This window comes from Pterocles gutturalis, unplaced genomic scaffold, assembly GCF_000699245.1.
Source record: "Pterocles gutturalis isolate BGI_N339 unplaced genomic scaffold, ASM69924v1 scaffold15927, whole genome shotgun sequence".
NCBI lineage: Eukaryota > Metazoa > Chordata > Aves > Pterocliformes > Pteroclidae > Pterocles > Pterocles gutturalis.
This window is the reverse complement of record NW_010108353.1, coordinates 136,892-160,948: the sequence shown is the minus strand read 5'-3', so window position 1 is coordinate 160,948 and position 24,057 is coordinate 136,892. Positions and strand designations below refer to the sequence as shown.

At 41.4% G+C, this 24,057-nt stretch overlaps 1 protein-coding gene across 1 annotated transcript in view; it reads right to left on the bottom strand.

Moving 5' to 3' along the window:
• Window positions 1–19,405, bottom strand: part of DKK2 (dickkopf WNT signaling pathway inhibitor 2) — a 37,289-nt gene extending 17,884 nt beyond the window's left edge. Inside the window, exons 1-2 of the mRNA XM_010072614.1 lie at window positions 19,197–19,405; window positions 7,403–7,412 (exon numbers count right to left, since the gene is read on the bottom strand). Coding sequence (XP_010070916.1) covers window positions 7,403–7,412; window positions 19,197–19,405 — 219 coding nt within the window. The remainder of the gene's footprint in view (window positions 1–7,402; window positions 7,413–19,196) is intronic.
• Between the last annotated feature and the right edge of the window lie 4,652 nt (window positions 19,406–24,057).

Here is a 24,057-nt window from a genome sequence, read left to right as displayed (position 1 = left end):
TCCTTCTCCATCCCACAATAAATAACTCAAGCTGGCCTCCATTTCCACAGCAGAAATTAGACATTTAAAAAATTCAAATAGGTACCATATGTACTATAAACCTTTCTGGTTTTGCATTCAAATGTAGCCACATTCACATTGTTGGAAAATATGGGATTTAAATTCTCCTAGAAGAACATTAAAAAGCTGTTCCTTTACACTTATTTACTCTTTTCTCAGTGCCACAAAAAAGCAGCAGTGTTGCTAAATATCTCCTTGATGTAGTTTGAAAATCTACTGATGTCACACCACAGAAATAGTTTTACCCAGTGAGTCACAACACTGCACGTCAAATGGACATTTATCATCCCATCCTCACCTTACCAAGATAGAAGATATTTAGAAATAATTCTATATAACCGACAACCATGCTTCCCAATGCATTCTCATGCCAAACGTGCAACAGAAACAGCAGATGCTAACAGACCTACACAAGTAAACAAGCATTATAGCTGTCTTTTAAAATTTGTCTCCAAAACTGAGGAGCAGGACAAAGACACCACATATTTTCGTGGCCATTTCAACTGATATACAATTTTACAAACACAGACATCGAAGGCTGGCTGATATCCCTAACTACTGTTCCGTGTCAGCTGTGCCAAGATACACACTTCCATGAGGACATAGTTAATGCAAGTTTGTTTTGTGGCATTATAGCTCAAGAACGATAGGACAGCTGCAATTCTCTAGAAATCATGTTCTGATTCCAACAGTGCTCGGGAAATCCTTTTACTGCTTCTAGTTTTTCTCAGAGTCTTAATACAGAGAAAATGCCCTGTTCTCCAAACAGTCCCAGGTAAGTGTCTCTCCACGGGAACCCTGTGGCTCTGACAAAAGGCCATTAAAAGGTGTGTGTTGCTGTGAAGACAGCACAGAAGGAACACCACCTTACAGAAGCAACACAAGCCCAGCCCACAAAGCTGGGAGAGCTGGCAAGACAAAAGTACTAGGGGAAAGAAAATAGTGAATATTATTTTTTTCTTGTTGACATCGTACTAACAACAAAGTTTTTCCAAGATGAAAAACACAACCGTTGTCACAGGGCTTTTTTAACCTAAGGAACACTAGGTTTTGTGCTACAAAAACTCTTAATTAGTCTTGCCACCTGAAATCAGGTTGCTGAGATGAGAGATTATGTTAAATTGTCCCATCAGATCCATCTAGGACCAGCTGCTTTCTGAATTTCTTTCATATGGTAAATATTCCCCCTCCCCCACCCCCATTTATCACTCCTGCTAACCTGGATCCAGCTTAAGTAACTGAAATCTCTTCTACCATGTGCATCACCAGCAAAATTCTTGACTAAAATAATTTCAGGAATCAGTGAACCAGAAAAAGTGCATTGCCTGATCCCAGGAAAGGTTTCATCTCCAACAGATAAAATCATCCTCATCCTGTTTGTGAACTGACCAAATTTAAACCTTGGAAAGTGATACACATGAAAGCACACTATGCCATTTTAAAGAAACTTGTTTCACAATAATTTTACTTTAATTCCAAACTTATCTTCAAAATATATTAGAAAAGGAAATTTGTTATGCTTTGAGCAGTGAATAAGACTGAATAATGAAAATTAGAAACCTGAATAATCTACTTTTGAAGAGATGTAATTTCTCAAAGGTTTCTCTCCCTAACAAGAACTGAAGGTCTTGTGTTTTTATCAAAACTTCTCAAGAAAATGTTCTTTTATGACATTTTTTCTTTTCCTGGTACTAGAGATTACAAAAGCAGTTCTAATAACATCAGAGCATTGGTAAAAAATAGAAAAGAAATCATAACTTTCCTGCTTAATCAACATACCATAAATAGTCGTAATATATATATACACATATGTATGCAGATGTAAGTCAGATATAATGCAAAAAATAATATCCAGGTGCAAACTCGGATACGTTATTACAGTGAGAAAGCCAGAGACATTCTCCTTACTATACCATCCCTAAAATTATGTTCTTGGCCAAAATCCTGAAAGGATTTTAAAGGCAGAAATGCTTTAGTTACTCTCTGAAAATCTTTTTCCACAGCCTGACTGACCACTTGCTGAGTCGATTGCAGCGCAAATTCACCTTAGCCTGGAGCACAAGGATTTTGTATTTAGCTCTTATAAATATCACAAACTTACAAGTATGGTATTGCTGAAATTTCCTTGCAATTCAGAGGACTTGCACAGGTGGAGCAAAATCAGTGCAGTTCAGGGAGAATGAGGTTTTCCAAGTTATAACAGCTTGGAGTGATTTTTCTTTTCAGAACAACAACCTTGGATTTCACAAATGCATGGTTGCTTGAAGAGGCAGGAGTTTTAAAACTGCATTTTAACAGGATAAGTGGCCATTAAGTCCCTATGCGACCCTCCTTCCCTCCCTGCTTGGATAACATACTACTACTACTAAACTTAGCTGCACAGTAGAAGTGAATTATTTTCCTCATGAAAAGAGAATATAAAGGCAACAATAATGAATTTAAGCAAGGAATAACCACATTAGAACAAAAGATAAACAGGGAGCTGAATGCTTGATTTTCCCAAAAGTCTAACTTTATGCTCTATTTTTGTTGTCTTCTGGACGTAATGACTCTTTACCATCTTTCTTCAAAGAGCAGAAAGCTTCATTTTCAAAATGTTGTGTTGCCTGATGAGTCTGTCCTGAACTGTACCATATTGAACTAGCTGGGAAATGGTAGGTACACAGGAATTGTATATATTATATGAGGGACAGCGTTCGTGATACCGTGATTTCACCAGTTAGCTGATAAACAGTTTAGTTTTTGCCCAGATTGCACTTCTCCATAAGCAGAACACGAGTACCTTGTGGCAACACACTTTGTAGAGAAACTGCATTGCCCTGCATTTGACACAGTTGTTCACCCTTCTCAGTTTGTAAAATCTGGATCCAATTTTCAAATGAAAGATCACTTTGCTGAACATTTATTTTCCCTGTGGAATTACTTTACCAATATTTGGTGAATAGGCTTTTTCAGCCTTGGGGTTTATTTATTTAGATTTTTTTTTTTTTATTCTCTTTGAAACGTTGGTGGGAAATGTTTGTCTGCTGGAGGGGCACCACATGCTTCTGATCTGAAGGTTGACTGACTTCTACTGCCTAGAAAGCAACAAGTCAGCAAGTACAAACACAGACAAGAGGTTAAATGATTGTTAAGTATCTAAATGAACAGGGAATTACAGCCTGAGTTTCAAAAGTTTGTTAGACTAATTGAGTTTCAGTCTAATTCAGAGTCCTGGGAACTTAGATTCCTATACACTCAAGAGTTTACTAAACTGAACAATGTAATATCGCAAAGAGATGGATGAGCGAGCATGAAAGCCGAGAAGGATGGAAAATGAACGCAGCAGTAACCTGCTGATTCAAGAGCAAATGCAGGTTCCCAAAGCAAATACTTTTCCTATCTGCAATAAAACGTGACATTCTTCTGCTTAGAATCTGTACAAATTGTGAATATAGCAGATTTTTTTTTTTCATTGAAGGATTCAAAAGAAAAATCAGCTTTTTATTCCAAGAATTTTTATGGGAAAATGGAGCAGTCCCAGTGAAATCTTACAGTTTCCATTACATTTTGTTCTGTTTCCTCCTGAGCACTAAAAACATTCACTAAGTTCTGATGTTTCCAGGAATTCTGGAGCCAGAATATTTGTTAAAAAATGGAATTCCAAACGTCCAAAATATGTTAGGTATGCACCTTTTTAAAACAAATATTTCTAAGTCAGGTTTAGATAAACAACTGTTTTTAAAGGAATATTGATTTAAACAGTATCATTTTCAACCTGTGTACTTCCTATTAAACTTTATGATGTTTAACACTATTCTATATTCATTTCATCTGTGTCTTTCTTCTCTGAAAATACTCTACTTGTGTAAATGTTTGTATTTAGTTTATCATCTTCCAAATGTTTGGAGCACCTTAAAAATATCATATAGTTATTTCAGAGAGGAGCACTTACACTTAATGGGGAAATTCAGATGGCATACAATGGCAAATTTTTCAAATCAATGACATAACAGTTTAGCATAGCTGATGACTCTACAGACTAAATATTAGACTAAAAACACCAGGCTTCCACTCATGGGTGAATCAAAGGAGGAGTTTTAATTTATTATTATTTTTTAAATACAAACAATATTAATTAAATCAGAGCTGGTAACTGGAGCCTGCAGCTAGGGGGAGCAGTGGAGGAAACACAATATTTTTAGATTCTGCAAATTCCCCCTTTTGCCTGATGCAGAGGGAGAGCTGGTGAAAGCGGAGACAGACACCTCCCCAGCACTTGTAACACCATGACTTTTAGTTAGGCTCCCTACAACCTCTGGTAAAATACATTTGAAAGATAAAGTACGAGATTCATGGGTTTGGCTGTAATCCTGAGCTGCTGCTCCTCCTCAGCTGCAGGTAGATGGACCCACTGACCCTGTACTTCCCTGGAGTGAGAGTAGTTTCCATCAAAACTGTAGCACCTTTGGAAACGTTAGACTTTTCAGAAAGCTGTAAAGTTGTTCTAACCGCAGAAGTGAGAAATATAATTTGCACAAGTAAAGTGTTCTATTAATGCACCACTGAAACAGACAGTATATTTAAAGGAGAAAAATCTCACTTTTGTCTTCCTGAGTTATATATTTTCATCAGCTTAGAAAACATGTCACCAAGAGGCAGGAGGAAGGATTGACTGCTTCTGCTCTGAGCTCACGAGGAAGTGACACTTACTTTGCTGTCGAGTCCAAGTTTGCTGACCTTCTCTATGGTGAAATCTGCCTTCAAAGATAACTGTGTGTACGATATACAGGCTGAGAGATCTGAGCAGAAAAAAGAAGGTGGATTCTGAAGGCAAATTTAAGTCAATTCACTGAGTTGTACAGAATTTACCATAGAAGTTCATTACAAAATTACAGGATGCATTTATGACACTTCTATAAAGTATGAATATGCTCAGCCCTACATAAAATGAGAATTTGGGAGGGAAGAATTTACTCATGAGCACAAAAGACCTTGAGGAAGAAACAAAAGAAAGCAAAAAGAGCCCCCAAAACAAAAACTTTCATTCTGAGTGACGAACGACTTGAAAATCTGACACTTTTTGGAAAGTATTGACTTACGTAGCTGCCTAAATGGTAGCAAAATTCTTTGAAAAGTCTCCCCCGCCTTGTGCATGCTACATACTTTGTAAATCTCTCCTAAGCCTCTTTGTCTATTTCTTCATTTTTCCATTTCCTTTTCATTATAGTCATGTTTTCCATTCGCTGCAGCAATCTCTTCGGAATATTTAACATGTCGTCTAGGAGTGTCTCTGGGTAACAAACCCCCACTGAAGTTTAAGGGAGTATTCCCACTGATTTCAATGGCCATGGGAGAGGATATGAAAATCAGTACCCACTGTCATAGACCCAAAGATTGAGTCCAGCAAAGTACTTGAATATTTGCCTGACAAATATTTATATATGCACATCCTAACTGAGGTAAACAAAACACCAAAAATGCTCACATTGACCCACGTATGCTTAAGTCTCCTAATGAACTGAGGTAACAAGCTGAGTTATTTATGATGCTGATAAAATATAAATTGATATTGATTTATTATGTTTATAAAAACAATAAATTATTGATAAACTACATAAGTACATAAAAGTTACCATAATGTACCAGAGCAAAGCGGTCAGGCCACTGTCCTGCTAGTTGCAAATACTCCAAGGAGTAAGAAAATAGGCAAGTACAGAAGGATTTCTCCCAGATATGTTATCCCAGCTTCAGCCAGCAGCAGCTTAGATCTGAAACTGGAAGTTTTACCACTGTGTTTAGTACCTACCAGTGCAATCTCTCATCTCTGCATCTGTCTCATCCCCATTTGAGCAGTTCCATGTGGCTCCCACAGCATCATGTGGCGATGAGCTATACAATATGGAAAAGTCATTCCTGGCTGGCTGATAATTTCCCACTGCTCTTGGCTCTTCTTCTAGGGCAAATACTGAGCAACTGCTCCCCACTCGCCTCTTCCTCACCCTTCATTATTTTATATCTCTCTGTCCTGTTCTCCCATGGGCATCCCTTTTCCAAACTGGGGCGTTATGTCCTATTTAATTTCTCCTGTATTAAAGCAGTTCGGTTGCTCTGATCATCCCTGCTGTCCTCCTCCTCATCTAATCCTGATTTCTTCTGTATCCTTTTAACAGTTATTCAGCACCATGAACTTCGTAGTGTAAAAACACCCTCTGTTTTGTTCTGAGTTTCTGATGTTCTGCTTGGCTTTTTTTTTTTTTTTTAATACTTAGTTTTTGTCTCTGCTGCTGCTTCACCATTAGCTGATAGCTAAAAGGACTCTAATTTAGAAGTTATCACTAACTGCCACCCCATTATGCCATGTGCATTGCTTTATACCTATAGAAATGGAATTTTAACTGTGGTTTTTATTTCTCAGATGCTCAGTATACTGATATTTACTGCAACTCTGTGTTCCATTTAAGTTCTTACTGTTCTGAATACATCTCATTAAAAACTTCAGTGACTCAGTAATCCCCATTTTCCAGACAATTTACCAATAAATTGAACAGCAGTCTACAAAAGATTTTAATGAAATTTTGGTTATAGCCTCCCTGCACTTTGAAAACTGGCGTGCTTATTTTTTCCTGTCTAGTCATCAGTTATTAGTTATTCTAATCAATAATGAAATGGGTTATCCCTTGGCAATTCAGTTTCTTTAAAATTTTTGTATTTGAGCTACAGCTCTGTTCACACAAGTATTTGGAGAGCAGTGGTAAACTACTTGCCAGAAGTGGTGTCGTTTGATTTTGGTCTGTCATTAGCCTGGCAACAGAGTGCTGTTTTGAAACATTAACCTTAACATTATTTTTACAAATATGATTAAGGCTGAGCATTAAGAGGGTGTTTTGTGAGGCAGGCTGGAAAGAAGAGGGAAGCCCCAGCCTCACACATGTTGTCGGGACATTAGAGACTTTTTGTTCTGGAAGATATTCAGGTGAAACATACTGTGAAAATAAACTTTAGAAGAAGCAAATGTTCACAAAGTGTCTTCTAGTACCTGCCGTTTAAATTAATTTCCTGACAATAGGGTCATTTAGGACAAAAGGGGGTCAGAAATAAAACCAGTGTGAAATTTTTCTAACAAGTGGTCAAAGGACACAAGCACAAAGACTTTCGCTGAAGTCAACGGCACCAGGAGCAGCAGAGCTCCCTGTCCTGCGGTAAAGCAGACACGTGTTGTGCTACCGACAGCGCACAAACCGTGCTCATGGCTGGTCTTGTCTGCTCGTGCTGTTTCCACAGCGTGGATCACCCTGGCTGAAATTCAGCCCTGCACCACCGAAGCAGCACTTCAAGCCCTCCAGCTGGCATCACACAGAACCTGGCCTGCCCTTCAAGGCAATGGGCAAAACTCAAATTTAAAGTGCTACTTTGCAAAAATCTTGCATTTAAAAAAAAAAAAAAAAGAACCCCCAAAAACCCCAAACAAAAAAAATCCCCCCCAGCTCTACAATTTGAGACCCAAATACTGACCAACAGCCAGAAGAAGCACTGGAGGTCAAACCAGAGAGAGAGGAAATCAAATCCAGAAACTGAGTGTCAGTCTCTGTTGTGCAATCTGTTTTCACAGAATCAGCTAAACGTGAATTAGTGAATTCCACTTCAGCTTTTGCTCCTACCGCTGCTATATTCACAGGATCTGGGAAATGACTTAGACACATCTCCGGAGAACAGCATGGGTCCGGTGCTTCCAAAAGGCCGAAGTCAATACGTTCCTGTGTCGGATACATGTGCCAGGGTAGGCGTCCCAGCTGCACAACACATGATGTGTCAACTGCTTTACATAGGGTGGGTCAGGAAAAGGCTCATTAAAGAGAAACGCTACAGCTCTGCTTGCAACATCTCTACATCCTTGTCCAGTTTTACACTGAAAAAACAATTGCACTTCTTTAAGAAAAGGGTTACTCCGGATGGAGACCAAAACCCATCCAGAAGGGCCAGAGGAACTGTGGCTGGTACATGAGATACAGATCTGTCACCCATATTTCATATCATTATTTCATCGTCAAGGGGACAATATAAATTATTCTGATTTATCTTTTTCTGTAATAATAATTATAACAAATTATTCTGATGGCCAAATACTGACTGTCTGACATACATGATGAAAGGCAAGAGTGCTCCTTCTCAATGAGTACGCTTTGCAGTGAAGGAGTCTCAGCCACATGATTTCCTCTGAGCTGAATTTCTCTCCTGCATGGAAAAGGCCACAACCCCGCTCCCTAAAGGCATGCAGAACACCTAAACAAAAAACACTGCAAACATCCAGGGAGCTAGGTACATAAATACTCTTTAAATCCGTCCTACTTATAAACAGGACCTAACCTTTGAGATGGCTTTCTGCGCAGAAGCGTGTTGCACCTCTTGGATAAGACGGGCAATGAGGCAGCATGTTTTGGAGAGTAAGGAAATGAAGTGTGGCATTTCTGGGCAGCATGAGCTTGCGTCTGTGGCTGCATTTTTTTGGTGCATCTGCTGGGAAACAGTGCTGGAGGGGAGTGAGTTACAGCACTTCTTTGGGTACTGAATTGTCACCACCCATTACGGATGTTCCCCTCGGTGGACCTGAAAGCTGTTCCTGCATAAGTGAAGATATCATCATGTGGCTGTTATAGAAGATAATAGGTTTTGTCTCATTTTCCCCATTCTTGACCCTTCCATTCTGACCCTTTAGCTGCAAAACAGGCTTCGGTCCCACCAAATCAAGAGTGACAACAGCACCCCACACCCAAAACTCATACACTGCTATCGTACCTGTCCATACAACATGCACACCGGCTTCTGCTCATCTACAGCCTTTAAAGCAGAGTTAAGACAGTGTTATCCTGCTCTCCATCTGTTTGTTCCTATTGAAGGGGGATTTTCTGGATAACTCACTGAGACAAGAGCCTGAAGTGGGTACCCCCTCCAGGTGTCGAGTGGTATCTCCACAAGCTGGGTGCATCTTTGGTACACGCCTGGTCAGAAAAATGAAAGATTTTCCCAGTGCTAATCCCTGTTACTCAGACAATCTGCAGCCCATTTGCTATTCCTTTTTGGCTTTATTTTTAACACGGCCTTAAAACATATTTTTTCCTTAAAATGACAACATTCTTTTCTGCCCTCTTTGTTCGTGGGGCTTTGTGTGCTCATAAACAGTTTAAGAGTTGCCTTCACACCTGCGGTGCACATGTGTAGCTGTAATAAAGACTCTCTTATCTATCCTGCACTGATAACTTAAGAGGACAGTGTTTAAGAAAAGGCACCATCCTTGTGACTGTGATGAACAAATCCAAACCTCAAACCTACAGCAGTGACAGTAAGGTCAGCGTGCCTGAGGAAGGCTCATCAGAAATCTGCTTTTCCAGGGACGGAGGGGTGTCTCTAGTTTTGCTCGCTGATATTTAAACCCTCCATAACCCAAGTTCATTGAAGTGCACCAATAACACAAACCCCAACTGGCATTTCCAATGAACATCTTCTGCCTGTCAGGCATCTCCATGCATGAAGGTGTTTAAACATGTTACAAATGTTTTTTAATGAAGCCATCCAAAATCTCTGTCAAATGTGGGGCCAAATATGTGCTTCCTAATTTGGCAAATCAGGAAAGCAAGCGGGGAAAAACTAAGCAAGAAACTTTGACTTTTAAACTCATTCTTCCAGCCACCCAATAACTGTCCACCTTCAGCAGTCCAGACAGTTGTTTCTTCTACACTTCCAGTGAAATCCAAGGATAAAAAAAAGCTTTTGCATCTTCAATAATAATAAAAATGACGCCTTTTAACTTATGATTTATAATTAATCTCTGTCTACCACTGTGGCTTAGATAATTAAACCAAGATTTTCACATGCATATAGACAACCACATAAGCTAAGAAAGCCTGGGTTCCTGTGCCTGAAATGTTTGAAAATTTTGCACTACCTAGCACATTTTCTATATTTCTGCAATACCAAAATATAGAACCTCCTATTTCCCATGTAATACAAGATGCATCTTCTTTCCCATTCTAGTCACTTCTCTAGAGAAATGAAGGGACAGCGCCATCCCTACCCTCCGTACTGGCCCCGAAGCTGGAGCAGCAGGCTGAGGGGAAGGCAAACAGACCTGCGACTCCTTTCCAGCTGGCAAACCCTGCTCAAAGACACAAGGAAGCAGCCTGTACCATCCCCAGGTTTTGCTCCATCCTTCCTTGACCTCCCTGGGCTCTGTGTTGCTTATTTGGAAAATCATGCCAGAAATGCTTCCCAATTAGCATAATCTGAACTATGCAACTCAAAACCATCTTGCTCAGAAAATGCCCCCCGGAGACTTGTTTACCCAGCAGGGAGTGGATCAGCACGCACTAGACTGCAGTGCCGTGACTTCTCTGTTCAGCTGCCTCGTGCTGGTTATATTCTGCTTGCGCTGACATCGCTGGCTGCGCCCCAGCGCCGAGGTCTCCATGGAAGGAAAAACCCTAAATCGGCCTAACCACAGGACAGTTTGGGATCAGCAAGACTTTCCCAGCCTCTTTCAGCTTAAGCATTAGTACAAAGTCTGAGAGAAATTTCCCTCCACAGAGGAAAAACCTTAATCTTCTAGTTAGACAACATCACACACTACAATTTGATACTTAATAAATTGTTGTGAAGCTATAATACAAGTATTCACTTGGTCACTTATCCTTTTAGCAAGAAAAAACAGTCGGGGCTGAACTTCAGTTGCAATTTGTTGCAGCTGCTGTGGCAAGGACCCCCTCAGAAAGTAATTTCCAGAGGATTCTTCTGGTTAAAAAGCCATTTCCTTGGTGAGGAGTGGGATGTCTGGAAGATAGCAATGGGGACAAAACCAAGCAGAGAAGTTTACAAGCATTCCTGAAGAGCATTTTAAAACCCCTGTATTTATTCAAACAATTACAAAAACATTTTATGCAGCTAAGCAGTTTAGCCCCTCCACCAAAATATAAATTAGACATTTAAAGCTAACTTTGGGTAGGCAGTTTTCACCCTAAGATGGTATATGAAGCATCATCAACACTTGGCTCCACCCTGGAGAAGGTGTGGGGAGAGGATGGCAACCTCCTGGTCTACCAGTTCTTCCCTGGATAGCATGCATTGTAAATTTAGCTGTGTTGGGGGTACCAGGAATTGAAAGGGTCTGGAAGAACAACTTCCAGTCTTGCTGGGCAACCTCGCAGTGTTCAGCTCACACGGCACGGCATGTGGTTGGTTATGTGGGTCAGATGGTGTCGTTATGATGACCCGAGTGGATGACAAACTGAAATTTAAGAATGACAGGTCTGGTAAAACTTTCAGGCTCTGCTAAATGCATGAAAAACTCTTCACTTTTACTTGGTGGCTCCCATCATCCCAGGGAGTCAATGAGGTAATCTCCCCGCAAAAGGAAGACTAATGATGCCAGCCTGTTTATTGCTGTAAGCGCTCATGAGTTTATCATCAGATAACACACCAGCCATGCCACCTTCTCTGGCCTGCCAAATGGGCAACCAGTTCCCTGATGCAAACACAGGATAGTAAACAGCATTTTCTTCCCTTCTGCTTCTGCCGTTATTATCTCTTCACATTACTCACCATATGGTCTCTCTATATGAAAGCTATGTATTAACTATTTAATCACAATTTGTAACTCTTTCTTTGGTAAGGAATGCTGTTGTTCTGTCTATCTCTAAAAGGGGAAATGGCCATTTGGCACCTCCTCTCTCCTTTTCTCCCTCCTGAAGAATGACAGGCAAGATGATGCTTGAAAAAGAAAATAAGTATCCACCCAATACTCCTACCAAAGAGAAGTAGGAGACTCACAACTCAGTCTCTGTGTCCTGGACAACCTAATACTGTACCAGAGAGAGAAAGACAAACTTTTCTAAGACAGAAGATGGGATCCTGAGTGTCCCAAGAAATTCACAATGAGCTGGACGGGAGGCAGGCTCTGTTCTCATTTTCAAGCCAAAGCAGCTCTGTGTTACACACCACATCAACACACCTGCCGTAAGAAAATCAGGGAAAGCACTCGGGCACACCAGTTAATTGAGCCACAAGAGCAGGTGGAGTCTTCCTTAGAACTTGCAGCACTGGGAAGCCCAAAATCTATTTTCAGTAGCGACTTCAGAAAACAACCCAAGCTATTTGAGATGGGACCCAAGCCCCAGCTAAACACAGGACCTAGATTTCTAAGGCTTCTTTTGAGCTGACATGAACCCTTGACACTGGTGGTCCAGGCGACCATGGCTGTACTTCATGAAACACTAGAGTTTTGCCATTTAAAAAAACCAAACCAAAACAAACAACAACAACAAAACATTAAAAGGAGGGGAGAAAGTCATATGAAAGCAAAAACATTAAATACAAGATGGTAGCACATTTGTCAGTACCTTTTTTTTTTGGACACAGTCTAAATCTTTCTGATACTTCTGAAAATGAATTAACACCAACTAGATTAGTTAGGCTTAGTATTTGCATTTCTGTTAGTGGTTTTACATACAGTTCCCTCACTCACTTCCAGAGACATAGTTTACAGCCAAATGTCCAGCTTTAGGATCTTTGCAGGCTGTCAAGGAAGAGGTGCACCATTTTCTGTAGGAACACAGAGCAAAAGAAACAAGTCTGGAATCTACCCCGCTATGTGCAAAAGGAGCTTTTCCTCCATCAGATACATGCCTTTCCCTGATGCTGTTCTAGTTAAGAATGAGACTCCAAAAACAAAAGTTTCCTGCTGCAACATAAACATATTGTGTCTGCAATTCCTTTAAGAGATCACCTCTTTAGGCGTTTCAGACCCGCAGGGAAGAGATCACGCTGACAGCAAGTCACTGCTTCACTCAACGCAAGCTGCCAAAACGCCCAGAACTGAACCCTGTCCTCTCATTCACTGGACCGATAAATATGCTTTTAAAAGCATGCACAGCCTGGTTCACACTTACATGATGCACAGAGAATGAGGCAGGGGGCTTGCAGAGTGAAGCAACACCTCATTCCCGAGCATGTGCAGAACAGTCCACCTTCGCTTACCGCTAACAATGCTCCACCAGTGCCATTTGCACCGCATATGTGCAACATGCATGTCTCCAAGATTCATTACTGTGCATAGGAAAATTCAATCATATCAAAGCTTAGCTTTAAGAAAGTCCCAAGGGGCTGAACTGTGTGTGCTTATGCGCTTTGAGAGGGAAAAAGCCAACAACTCTTAAGCTTTTTTTTTTTTTTTTTTTTTTTTGTAGCATTGCCCCAGTCCTTCCTTTAGTAAGAACAAAATAGCTGCTAAATGAGTGAACCCCACCATCCCACTGTGTGTTTCCAGCCATTAATTTTCATACATAAAGTTGCATTTGTGTGAACACAAATGTATAAAACATTGATGGATTTAGGGCTGATCCCAAGAAAACTGTAACTAGGCTGAACAAACCTCATTATTTTATTTGAAAACTGCTGTGCTTTGGGCATTTAGTATGACCATATGTATCCTTTTATGCCATCTCTCTCTAACACTATTTTCTGTAGCTATTTCTAGAGCAAAGGATTCTGCAATGAGCCTGGAAGTATCACAAATTCACCTATTTTCACATTTCATTGCAATCTGAAAATTGCTTTGTATTCATGAATTTTTCCATTAAAATAAATCTGCTCTTCAATCAAAAAGGGAAAAAATTATACCGAAGAAAAGTGAGTTTGGGGACACTTATGGTTATTGCACATCCTATATTTGATCAAAAAAAGAAGAAATGAATGTTCCTGTTCTCTAAGGAAAATAAAGGCTTTTGCAGGCACCACTAGTGTGCATTTGGAGGTAGCACGAGTCTGGCAGGGACTTCTGCGAGCCCAAGCAGGAAAGGAGGATCTCAATTTGGAGAACAGCTTCAAAGCAAACGTTTTTGCACATATATAAAATTTGTTTGGATATATTTCCAAAAATTCTCAGATGCACAAAGCCTGAAGAGGAAAGCAACGCTCGAGAAACAAACAGAAGCAGAAGCTTCACGGGACTCCTCCTCTGCGGAGTTAAATTGCTCCTAAGTGACATTTCCAGGGTGAGGCAGTTGTGAGTACAACTGTAAAAGGACCAAAGGCTCAACTGACAAACCATGAGATACGGAGCGCTTGCAAGATACATCCGGTGTTGAGATAATTAAAATCAAAATTAAACTTGTGCTCTATTTGCATCTGTAAATCATCAGTTAATCAAACATAATGAGTTAATCAGACTCATTTTTCTGAGGGCAAAATGTAATCATGCTTCATCATCTTTTGCATTGTGCTTACACTCCGACAGACTTTCCAGCCAGAAACTGACTCTTCCTATGTGCACACCCAACAGCACATCAGACTCCTAGAATTTTTCTAGGCATTGTTGCAACATTAATAGGAAATTGTTGTAGTAAAGCCACTCTGCAGGAGCTTTTCCTCTATATTAAGAAGTCAAATAATAACAAGAAATTGAAGGGGACACCAAGCATGACCAAGGAAGAAGATAATACTCTGCATCCTATTTTTGCAATCAAGAGACCAGCCGCTCGGCTATTTAGCAAGACTGCTGCCAGTAAACCAGTATGTCTCCCAGATTCCTAACAGCAAACAGCAAGAGCAAAGAACACATTCTCTGGTGACCTCTGCAGATTTAGCAACTCCATATTTTTTTTTCTTTAAATAAAAAAATAAAAGAAGAAGCTGTTGCTGGATGTAATTTCTAGGTATTGTAATTAATTTATTTTTAATCCCATGGAGAAATAATTTGTCTTGGTTGCTAGCTATTCAAGATACTGTGGTCACATTTTTGGTGTCTTTGGTACATTTTATTGTAACATTCTCAAGGCACTGCAGCAATTACTACATCTCATGCTGTTTTACTTGCTACAAAGCACCATCCAAGCATTTTCTAGCAAGTCCTTGTGGGTAACTACGTCCTGTTCAAGAAACACATGTACGTCCATGCGGTGATAGGTATGAGATCAGTGTCAATTTAGCCATTTGGATTAATGCCTTTTTGGTTTGGCTTCTGCGGTCTCAAGCCTCTTAGCTCAAGCTGTGATGGAGTTTAAAAAAAATTTAAAATTAAAGCGAGTACATTTGGAATACAAAGGCTTAGTCGATATCTGTCTATTGTGCCTCTGCAATGTTAAAACTTGTCCCAGCTTTTCACTCCCCTCTCCCTTTTCCAGACCTCATTATCTTGTAGTCAGCCCCACAGCAGTGCCGGTCCCCTCTCTTGGCTGTCCCAGTTCTTCCCTTCGCTGCTGCTCCCGCCATGCACATGGGGGAAGTGGGAGGAACAGTCCCAGCGGGAAGCATAAACCCAACCATCTACGCAGCAGCAAAGGGAACGAGACACACATCTTGCCGGGGAAAGAGCCGACACAATGGCTTGTGGCCAGGACTTGGAAAGGGCAGAAGATAACAGCATCCATAGATTAAAGAAACTGGCTGGAAATAAAGTTTGGTAGGTCTCAGCCTACCAGATTTAAAGACGGTTGAGTGCGAAGGAGTTCAAACGCCAGCACTGACAGAGGGGGCAAGCCCCAGAGGGGAAAGAGGACTATAACCCCAAGGCAAGAAGTTAAAAAGATGGTGAAGTGAATCAAAGAGGCTACAGAGCCATCATCCAGCAATCGATAGAATGGCTCTGCCTTTCAATCACAGCTATGATACATGGGATTTCCCTTTCAAGTTGCATCCCTACAATTGAGCGAGAGCACACACACGGGAGAGGTTGCCTTAACGCAGTGGAAGCTGCACCTAACATGCAGAAAAATTAATCCACCATCTGGCCTTTTTTATTTATGACTCTATTCACTGTATCGTATTTATTTAGAGAGGTGATACGTCCAGAACAATTTCCTAGAGAGGCTACACTACTGAGGTGTTAGCTGTTCCTAGAAGCCCTTTCTCTAAATCAGGCTTTGGAAGGAAATTGATGGCAGACAGTGTATAGCACTGACCCCCCAAAAAGTAACATAGTCTAACGTGCACTGTACAGTCCTATTTCTGAGCATATTTTCCCCTTGTGCAAATGCTGTAGATACTTTCTGATTCTCTGTGCAAATGGGAAAACATTAACAGTTCGCAGAAAGGGGAAAATAGGAGAGACAGCGAAGAACAGTGAAGACAGTGAAATCTCACCGATTTAGCACGTCAGTACTTCTCGTTCTCTGCTGATCCAAGGCAGTAAAGGGAATAAGAACAGAAAATAAATAATATTCCTCAGAAAGACATAAAAACGTAAGTCTTACTAAAATCCACATTTGCCCTGCCAGTCCCTCCAGCAAGCCGGATCAGCTTGCTTTGCTCATGTGAGTATTTTCATTAATTTGAACTGGAACTTTGCCTGACAAAGGAGCGCGGGATCTTCCCATTCTGGGCAGAAGCACTATAACTACCAGCTGAAATACATCAACACTCCAGATAAGCCATGAACTATTGTATCCGTAGATTTATTGCTGATTAAAGACTCCCAAGTTGCTCCTAGTCCTGAGAATTAACATAATTGAAAATGTTACATTACCATATGAAAGAAACATTCTGAAAGTGCATTACTCTACCAAGCTGAATAAGCACATAGGTTGCTGGCTGATGGTCCTTTCATCAGTTTCGGTGAGAGTCCTCTGATTCCTACTATGTGTATCTGCAAAGAGTTGAATGCACAGCTCAGAGCTGTCCCAACAGCAAAATTCTATTAATTTTCCTTTAAGTTGCACACCCTTCATCCTTACTAAAACTGTTTCCTAGTTGCAAAGACGACACTTGACTCACCATTTAATGTTACCAATATATAAAAGGAACTCCTATTTTGACACATTATAAATCCCACTAATGCAACAGACAGTTTTAGAAAGAAAAGCATAGGCCTGTTCTTTTAGCAAGTGGCATGCAAAACTTCAGCACAAAGTCCCCTAATCTAAATAAATCAAGATTTAGTCTAATAAGAGAGTACATTAAAAAAAATATGAAAATGTCATGTCTTAATTGGTTGAGACCTGTGACACTGCTGTTAAAAAATGTACCAGCTTACCAACCGGGCAACTGGAAGCATCACCAAAGAGAACATATTATCACAGAAGTTACTTCTTTTATTTTTTTCTTTTTATTGCAATTCTGTGTTAAATGTGTTGCGTCAGGCTGACAGTTGAAAGTAACATCTACAATCAATGGTAGCAAATGAGTTGTTTTCGTGGACTACATCTGTGTGAAACTGTGGAGGAGACGGAGTCCCAGGGAGAGAGAGTGAAACCAGCACCCACAGCCCTTGGCGGAAGATCAGGCTTTGCTTCTTGGGAGCCAAAGTCACTGATTCTCCAGGGGTCTTTGTGTGTACATCATAACGTGCGTGACATCTCTTCTACCATTACAGAGTCTCACAGTGGTCTCTGAATTCATGTCAGTAACTAGAAGTCCCCAGCGAACAACCCAAATCTTGCAAATGCAACCGGTGGCCAGCGCAACTGGTTTTCCAGGGACTGGGTGAATTATAATCAATCATGCTCAACATTGTGCTGAATATACATTGAAGTGCTAAGGATGTTGTACAGGAGGAAAGGTGGCTAGACTTCCCCAAAAAGGAAAAATCATATGTGTTTGGGGCTGTACAGTGCAGCCCCACAAGTACCGACACTGAAACTCATGAGACTGAGATGACACTCGGTGAGAAAATATGTCCTATAGACTTACTTTTTGTGAATACATAGAAAACAAAAGAAAACCCAAGGAGAACATGTAAGAAAGCACATCATGCTCCTGTATTTTCTCAAGGTGATTTAACACAGTAATTATTACAATGTGCACTAGGAAAGAGCACAGTAATATGAAACTTCAGCTCAGCATCTGTTACTAAACTTTGCTCAGAGGTAAGGAGAGGCAACCAAATTCTGGGTAAATTAGAAAACAATTGAGTGGCTGGGGAAAGAAAACATGGAGGAGTTTAAAAGCAAATTTCTCACACACAAAAACCAAAACTGCCGCCACTGTTATTACGCCTGCACACAAAGCCAAATGATAACACTCAATTATTAGGAAGCTGATGGGAAACACTTTAGCCAATTCAGAGGATTGCTTGCATTTGCAGCTCCTCAGCTGCTTTAAGGAAAATGTAGGCAAGATACAGACCCTTCAGGCATCGAGTATTTTGCCTTTTTAGTGCTGAATGTTGGCAGCTCCCTTGCTGCTATGCTGTTTATTGCTTATGAAAAGCAGCTGTATTTGGAGGCACTAATAATACCCAATAGTATAAAATCTATGTTTTCAGAAGAAGTCTACCTCCTTCAACACCACAATGCACAACGTTCATACCATCCAAGTTGAGACTTGATAGGAAGTAAAGGACTGATGGCTTAAAATGCAGCTTTATAGTTTACCACAAAGATAGTTGAATGAAGATAATTTTCTATCAGACTTCCAAGTTTCCAAGCAGGATAGAGAGGAAAGAAGACTGCATAAACTAGTCAGGGTCTTTTTTTCCATAGTTTCTCTAACATTTTCTTTCTTCCTTATGCTCAAACTTCATATTCAGGGCTGTTACTCCCTGCTTATCTCAAGTGGACATAACCAAGCAAAACTTCCTCAACCACTGGAGCATATTCTGGACAAGAAACCTAGAATTTATTTTCTGTCATATTAAGAAAATGAATGTGCCCTAAACAAAACCACTTGGGACAGCATGCTTTTTGATTCTTACCATGGAGAAAGATATCAATCATTTTTAAAACCAAGCTTGTTTCACTGCTGCAAACACAGTTTTCACTTCATGCTCAAATTTTCCTCACCTATTCAAATTCAATTCATTTAGTGACTGAGAGCTAACAAGACATTTCCTCCTCTACTTCTAGCAGCCCTTTGAAGGAGTCAAATAAAGAAATGCTGAAGATTATTTTTTTAGATTACTATTTCTTCTATCAGTTATTAACCCTACAGAGAAAAATGAAAGCTTTAAAACCTTCCAACTCCCACTTGCACAGTTCTTAACACCAATTATGAGATGATATTGTCCCAGACGACCCCGACAACTTAACATAGTAAAGCTTTGAAAACAACGTGAGGGGAGGACGAGCAATTACTTGCATATAGCACACAGACGGACAGACACTCAAGCAATGAAGCGATGTCCTACCTCTCCTTGCCGGTGATAGTGCTTGGGAGGTTTTCCCAGCTGCTCTAGCATTTTGCCCTTCTTACTGCTAGCAAGCGTCAGTCCCTGGTGGATGCCTGCAGATCTGTTGGTTGCCTGAGTTGGAGCCTCCCCCATCAGGGTGGACTTGATGGAGTTCACCTTGGAGCTGGAGCTGTCTAGCTGGGAGCTCTCCACGATCAGGACCGCGGCTAGTAAGAGGAGACAGCAGGAGCGCTTATTCCACATCAGCACGATCATCTCCCCTCCCCCCAAAAGGATTATATTTTTTCTTTTTTTTTTTTTTTTTTTAAGGCAAAGAAAACAAGAGAGGCAAAAAAAGTTTTTTAAAAATATCTCCCAAAGTTGTTACACAAAGCAATGGATTTCAATGCCACACACTCAAGGAACTGCTGTTCTGAGAGACACGGGAGAAAAAGAATTAAAAAAAGAATCCCCTAGGTAAAAAAACGTGTCAAGTCTACAGGCACTGAGCAACTGCCTGAGAAGTGATGGCTTTTTCCTCCAGGTCCTCGAGAAGTCCAGGCAAGTCTTTAGTAACTGGGAGCAATAAGCTACAAGACAACTGCACCCCGGCAGCTCCCCACCAGCAGGTTTGCTGGAACTTCAGAGGCAGAGTGAGTGAGTTACTCCCCCCACTCCTCCTCTCTTGCACAAACCAGCAGAGAGGAAACTCAAACCAGATCCAATCCAAGCAGCACCGGCAAAAGCTGGGCTTCGTTTTCTCTCACTCTCTCTCCCCCCTCCCCGTCTCTTTACTTTTTATTCTCCTCCTCCTTTTTCTCTCTTTCCCCTCAGCCTCCGCAGCCAGCAGGAGAGAAACCGCCCGGGCTCCTCCTCCGCCTCCTCTTCCTCCTCCTCCTCCCCCCCGGTGCGGGGCGAGGGGCTCTGGGCACCCGGCAGGGGGACCCCGGGGCCAGCCCCCACCCACAGCGGGGGCAGACCCCCACACTCGGGGGTCTCTGTCAGCCTCTCACTGCCCCCCCTTATCACAGCCACCAGCAGCGAGTGTCCCCTCTCCCCTAACAGGACACCCTGCGCAGCTGCTCTCTCCCCCCTGCCCAGACCCCCACGGAGGCTGCTCTCCCCCCAGCCTGGTGGGACCCCTCTCTCAAGTGTCTGTACCCCACTGCCACCCCGCTCTCCAGCCCGCAGCCTGGGGTCCAGCCCCACTGAAGGGTCTGGGTGGTTCCTCATGGGCTCCCTGAATTGCGCCGCCAAACTGGAGCGTGTGCCCCAGCTCCCCGAAAGGGCTCAGAAATTTAGTCCTGTGGTGCTGGGGAAGTCTGGGACTGGCACACAAATCCTGCCACATCTTCACACCCCAGCCTGCAAAGTCCCCTGCCTGGGTAAAGAGCTTGTCCAGGCGGTGATGCTGCACTGTGCCATTCCTAAATGTGACACTCCCCAGTGCCACAGTGCCACTACCAACCCCAGAGACTTATTTCATGTTCATCTTCTCGACTTTCTTGGCACAAGCACACATCCAATTGCTGTGAAACATCCAGGTGCTGCTAACAACACCCACACACTCCAAGGCGCTTGCATCTCCCTGCCACAGCACCAAAACACAGTATTTCAGAAAAAGGAAGGTAAACAGGGACACAGCACACAAAATTAGCAGAATTGGGGTAAACCCAGCTCTTTCCCCTGTTACTTGCAAAAGATTGAGTGCAGAGAACATCACTGTGGGGCACTTAGGTACCGCAGCGGAGCAGCTGCAAGCCCTCGCCTTTCCCCTGGACATGTGAAAGTGGGGTGGAGGGAAAAAAAAGACAGGGAGAGGAACAGCCCTCTTGCTGTCCCATGTGTTCATGTACGAATACTGCTTTGGCTGGGAAGAGTACAGAGAATTTTCATGTTTTCTCCCTCTCCTGAGAGGTCCCTCCTCTAAACCATCAATCCTTTGCAGTTACTCTACCTCTTTACACGGCAGAAGGGGTGAAGCAGAAATGCACACCTGAAATTTCATTTCTTCTAAATGAACAACAGTGCAAAAAGCAGTGGCTAAGGCAAGAAACGCCAGGGAGAAGCGGTGTGCTCTTTCGGCCCACAGTGAGCAGAAGCCCTCCTGGGGTTTCAGGAGCTCTCTGCAGAGAATGCTCCGCACACCACACCATCTTGGGTAAGTTTTTAAAGTCTATCACCACGCGACTGCTAGCACTGTGTCCTAGTGGTAGGGCTTGTACTATATTAAACAGAGCCAAGACTATATTATGTCTTTTTTCACAGCTCAAAACTTAGAATCGTTTGTGAGGATTTAGTCCCATCTCACAGGGCGGATTTTTCTTTGTCTTACCTGATGACCTCTTACTTTAGGGGATTACTACTTTTTTTTTTTTTTTTTAAGTAACAACTGAAATGACACATCAGCTCCCAAGACTGGATTCTAAACTGCTCTACAGAGCATGGCATTTGCTCTAACTCGGGCTTCAGATGAGCTCACATTTACTGGTTTTGAAGCTGGAAGCAATTTCATTAGTACTTGATTTCAGAAAATTAGGTTCAGAATTGAAATTTCACTTTTTTCTGTATTCAGCTTCACAAGGAGTAAGGAATAAAAAAAAAATTTACCTACTTCACAGCATTCCCTTTTTTCCATCTTTGTGCAGCCTTAAACAAACTAAAATTACATTTCTGTCTTAATCCCTGATAATTCCTGAAGACATTTGTAAGGAAAAAGTTTCTCAAAGATCAGAAAGCAATTTGCAATTTCACGAGGAAGTGATAAAAGCCAGTCCTTTTTTCTTGTTTTTGACTTGACTTTTGACACCCAGCCCTCCTGGTGTTTCACCCCTCCCAAACAGCTCTCAGGGCCACAGGAAAAGCTCTAACAGATAATTTCATAGAAAGTTGGCAGAGCGCCTTATGAACACCACACACGCACACAAAATTGGTAAAATCAGAGCCACAGAGGAACACGCAATCCACCCAAACACGCACACGCAGCGTATATACACACGTGTGCAGGAGGGACAGTGTCCGCCCACCCATCACGCAGGATCAAGCTGAGCTGGAGAAACACAACCTGGCAGCAGCTTCCTAATTTCTAATAAGAAGTCAATCCTGCATTTTCTCTTCCTGTTGCTATGGACTGCCCTAATCACATTGTGTTTTCTGGCTGGGGACAAATACACTGCAGAGAACACCTAAGTTAAATCTCACATCTCTCTTCCTGGTATTGTCCATATATGCCACCATAAAGCCTCAGCCCTGATCTGCCCTGCTTCGTAAACTTCATAAAAAAACTCAGGTTGGCATGTTTTGCAAGATTACCACAAAAATTGGACAAGCAAAATGTCATTTACTCGCCCCTAAGACATTTGATAAAATTACAGGTGGGTCTGGACTATTGATCAAAATGCACAGGAGGCTGTGTTAACTCACACTTCAAACAGCCCCCTCCTCCAAAACGCTTTATACAACTCCGAATCTATGGTGCATTTAACTCTGAATCTGTTAACTGCCTTGTTTGTTAACTTTGGAGACAGCAATAACAACCTCCCTCAAATTATAACTTTTTTTTTTTATCTCACCTGTGTTTCTTTTACATAGGAAGGAACAGAAATCCCTAAGTCAGTGGTGGAGCTTTCTCCACCAGAGTTGCTCTGAATAAGGGAAGATCACAAAGGGAGGATTGCTAAGAGAACAGAACAAACCAATGAGACATGCAAAGAGAATCCATAACAACAGAAAACACAACGTGATGACCTTGTGCAAGTATTGTTCAGCTCTTCTTGAAATAAATGGACATGCGTGGTATTAAAGAGAAGCACACAGCACCTAACGGACCAAGCTGTAAGCAGACTCTGTCTAAATTAATTAAATCTACATCTATTAATACTTTATTAAAATTATTAAACTAATAAATTTTAAAAGCAAGCCACATTCCAAGTCCTTAGATGCAAATAACAAAGTCTCCGTATATTCATAACCTCTAGAAATGTGAAGAAAACTAGGGAGGAATGCTCAAAGCTTTTCAGGTATTTCACAACAGGTGCCCAAACTAATTTTTTTCAAATCAGTCTGGATTCAGCTATGTATGAAGTACATCAGTCAGCTGGATTCAACTACGTTTCCAGACATTAATTTAAAATTAGTGGGAATGGAAATGGGTACCTTTCCAACAGGGCAAGACCTATCTTGTAACTCACTGCTCTGAAGGGAAGAGAGTTTGCGGCGTCTCTGAAGAAATGGAAACAGGTTTTGCTTTGCTCCCCTGACAGACGTTTCCCTCCAGAGGAAGCAACAACCCAACTGCTGCCAGACCAACGTGCTGCTCCAGACCAAAGAAATCAGAAGTAGATGGACAGAGCACTAAACCTGTGTTGGGGAGGAGCTTCTTTTTTTTTTTCTTAACAAAAGCATAATGCATAGATATGCTTGTAAAGAAACAAGCTATTTGGTATTTAGGTTTTTTTTTCATTTTAAACTACCCACGCCTTGTGTATTTCAAACCACTCAAATACAGACTTCCAAACTCAAAAGCATAATGCATAGATATGCTTGTAAAGAAACAAGCTATTTGGTATTTAGGTTTTTTTTCATTTTAAACTACTGTTCAGCCCACGTCTTGTGTATTTCAAACCACTCAAATACATACTTCCAAACTTAGGTGCGGAAATAAAGGAACACAAGAAATTAATACATTCATTTTAAGGACAAAAAGGAAGTACAATTAAAATGGGGAGACCATTTACCTGACTTCCTACAAAGGACCAAAATTACATAATATAAATTTTATGGGTCAGATTATAATCCTGTGCATTTTACAGACACTTGACTTCAGTTGAACCGTGTTTGATTTATACCAGCTTTAGTCCAGTCTAATGTCCTGTGTTTTTCTTTCCCTTAAGTAAACAAAATTACCTGTTCTTCATATTAAATCTGGT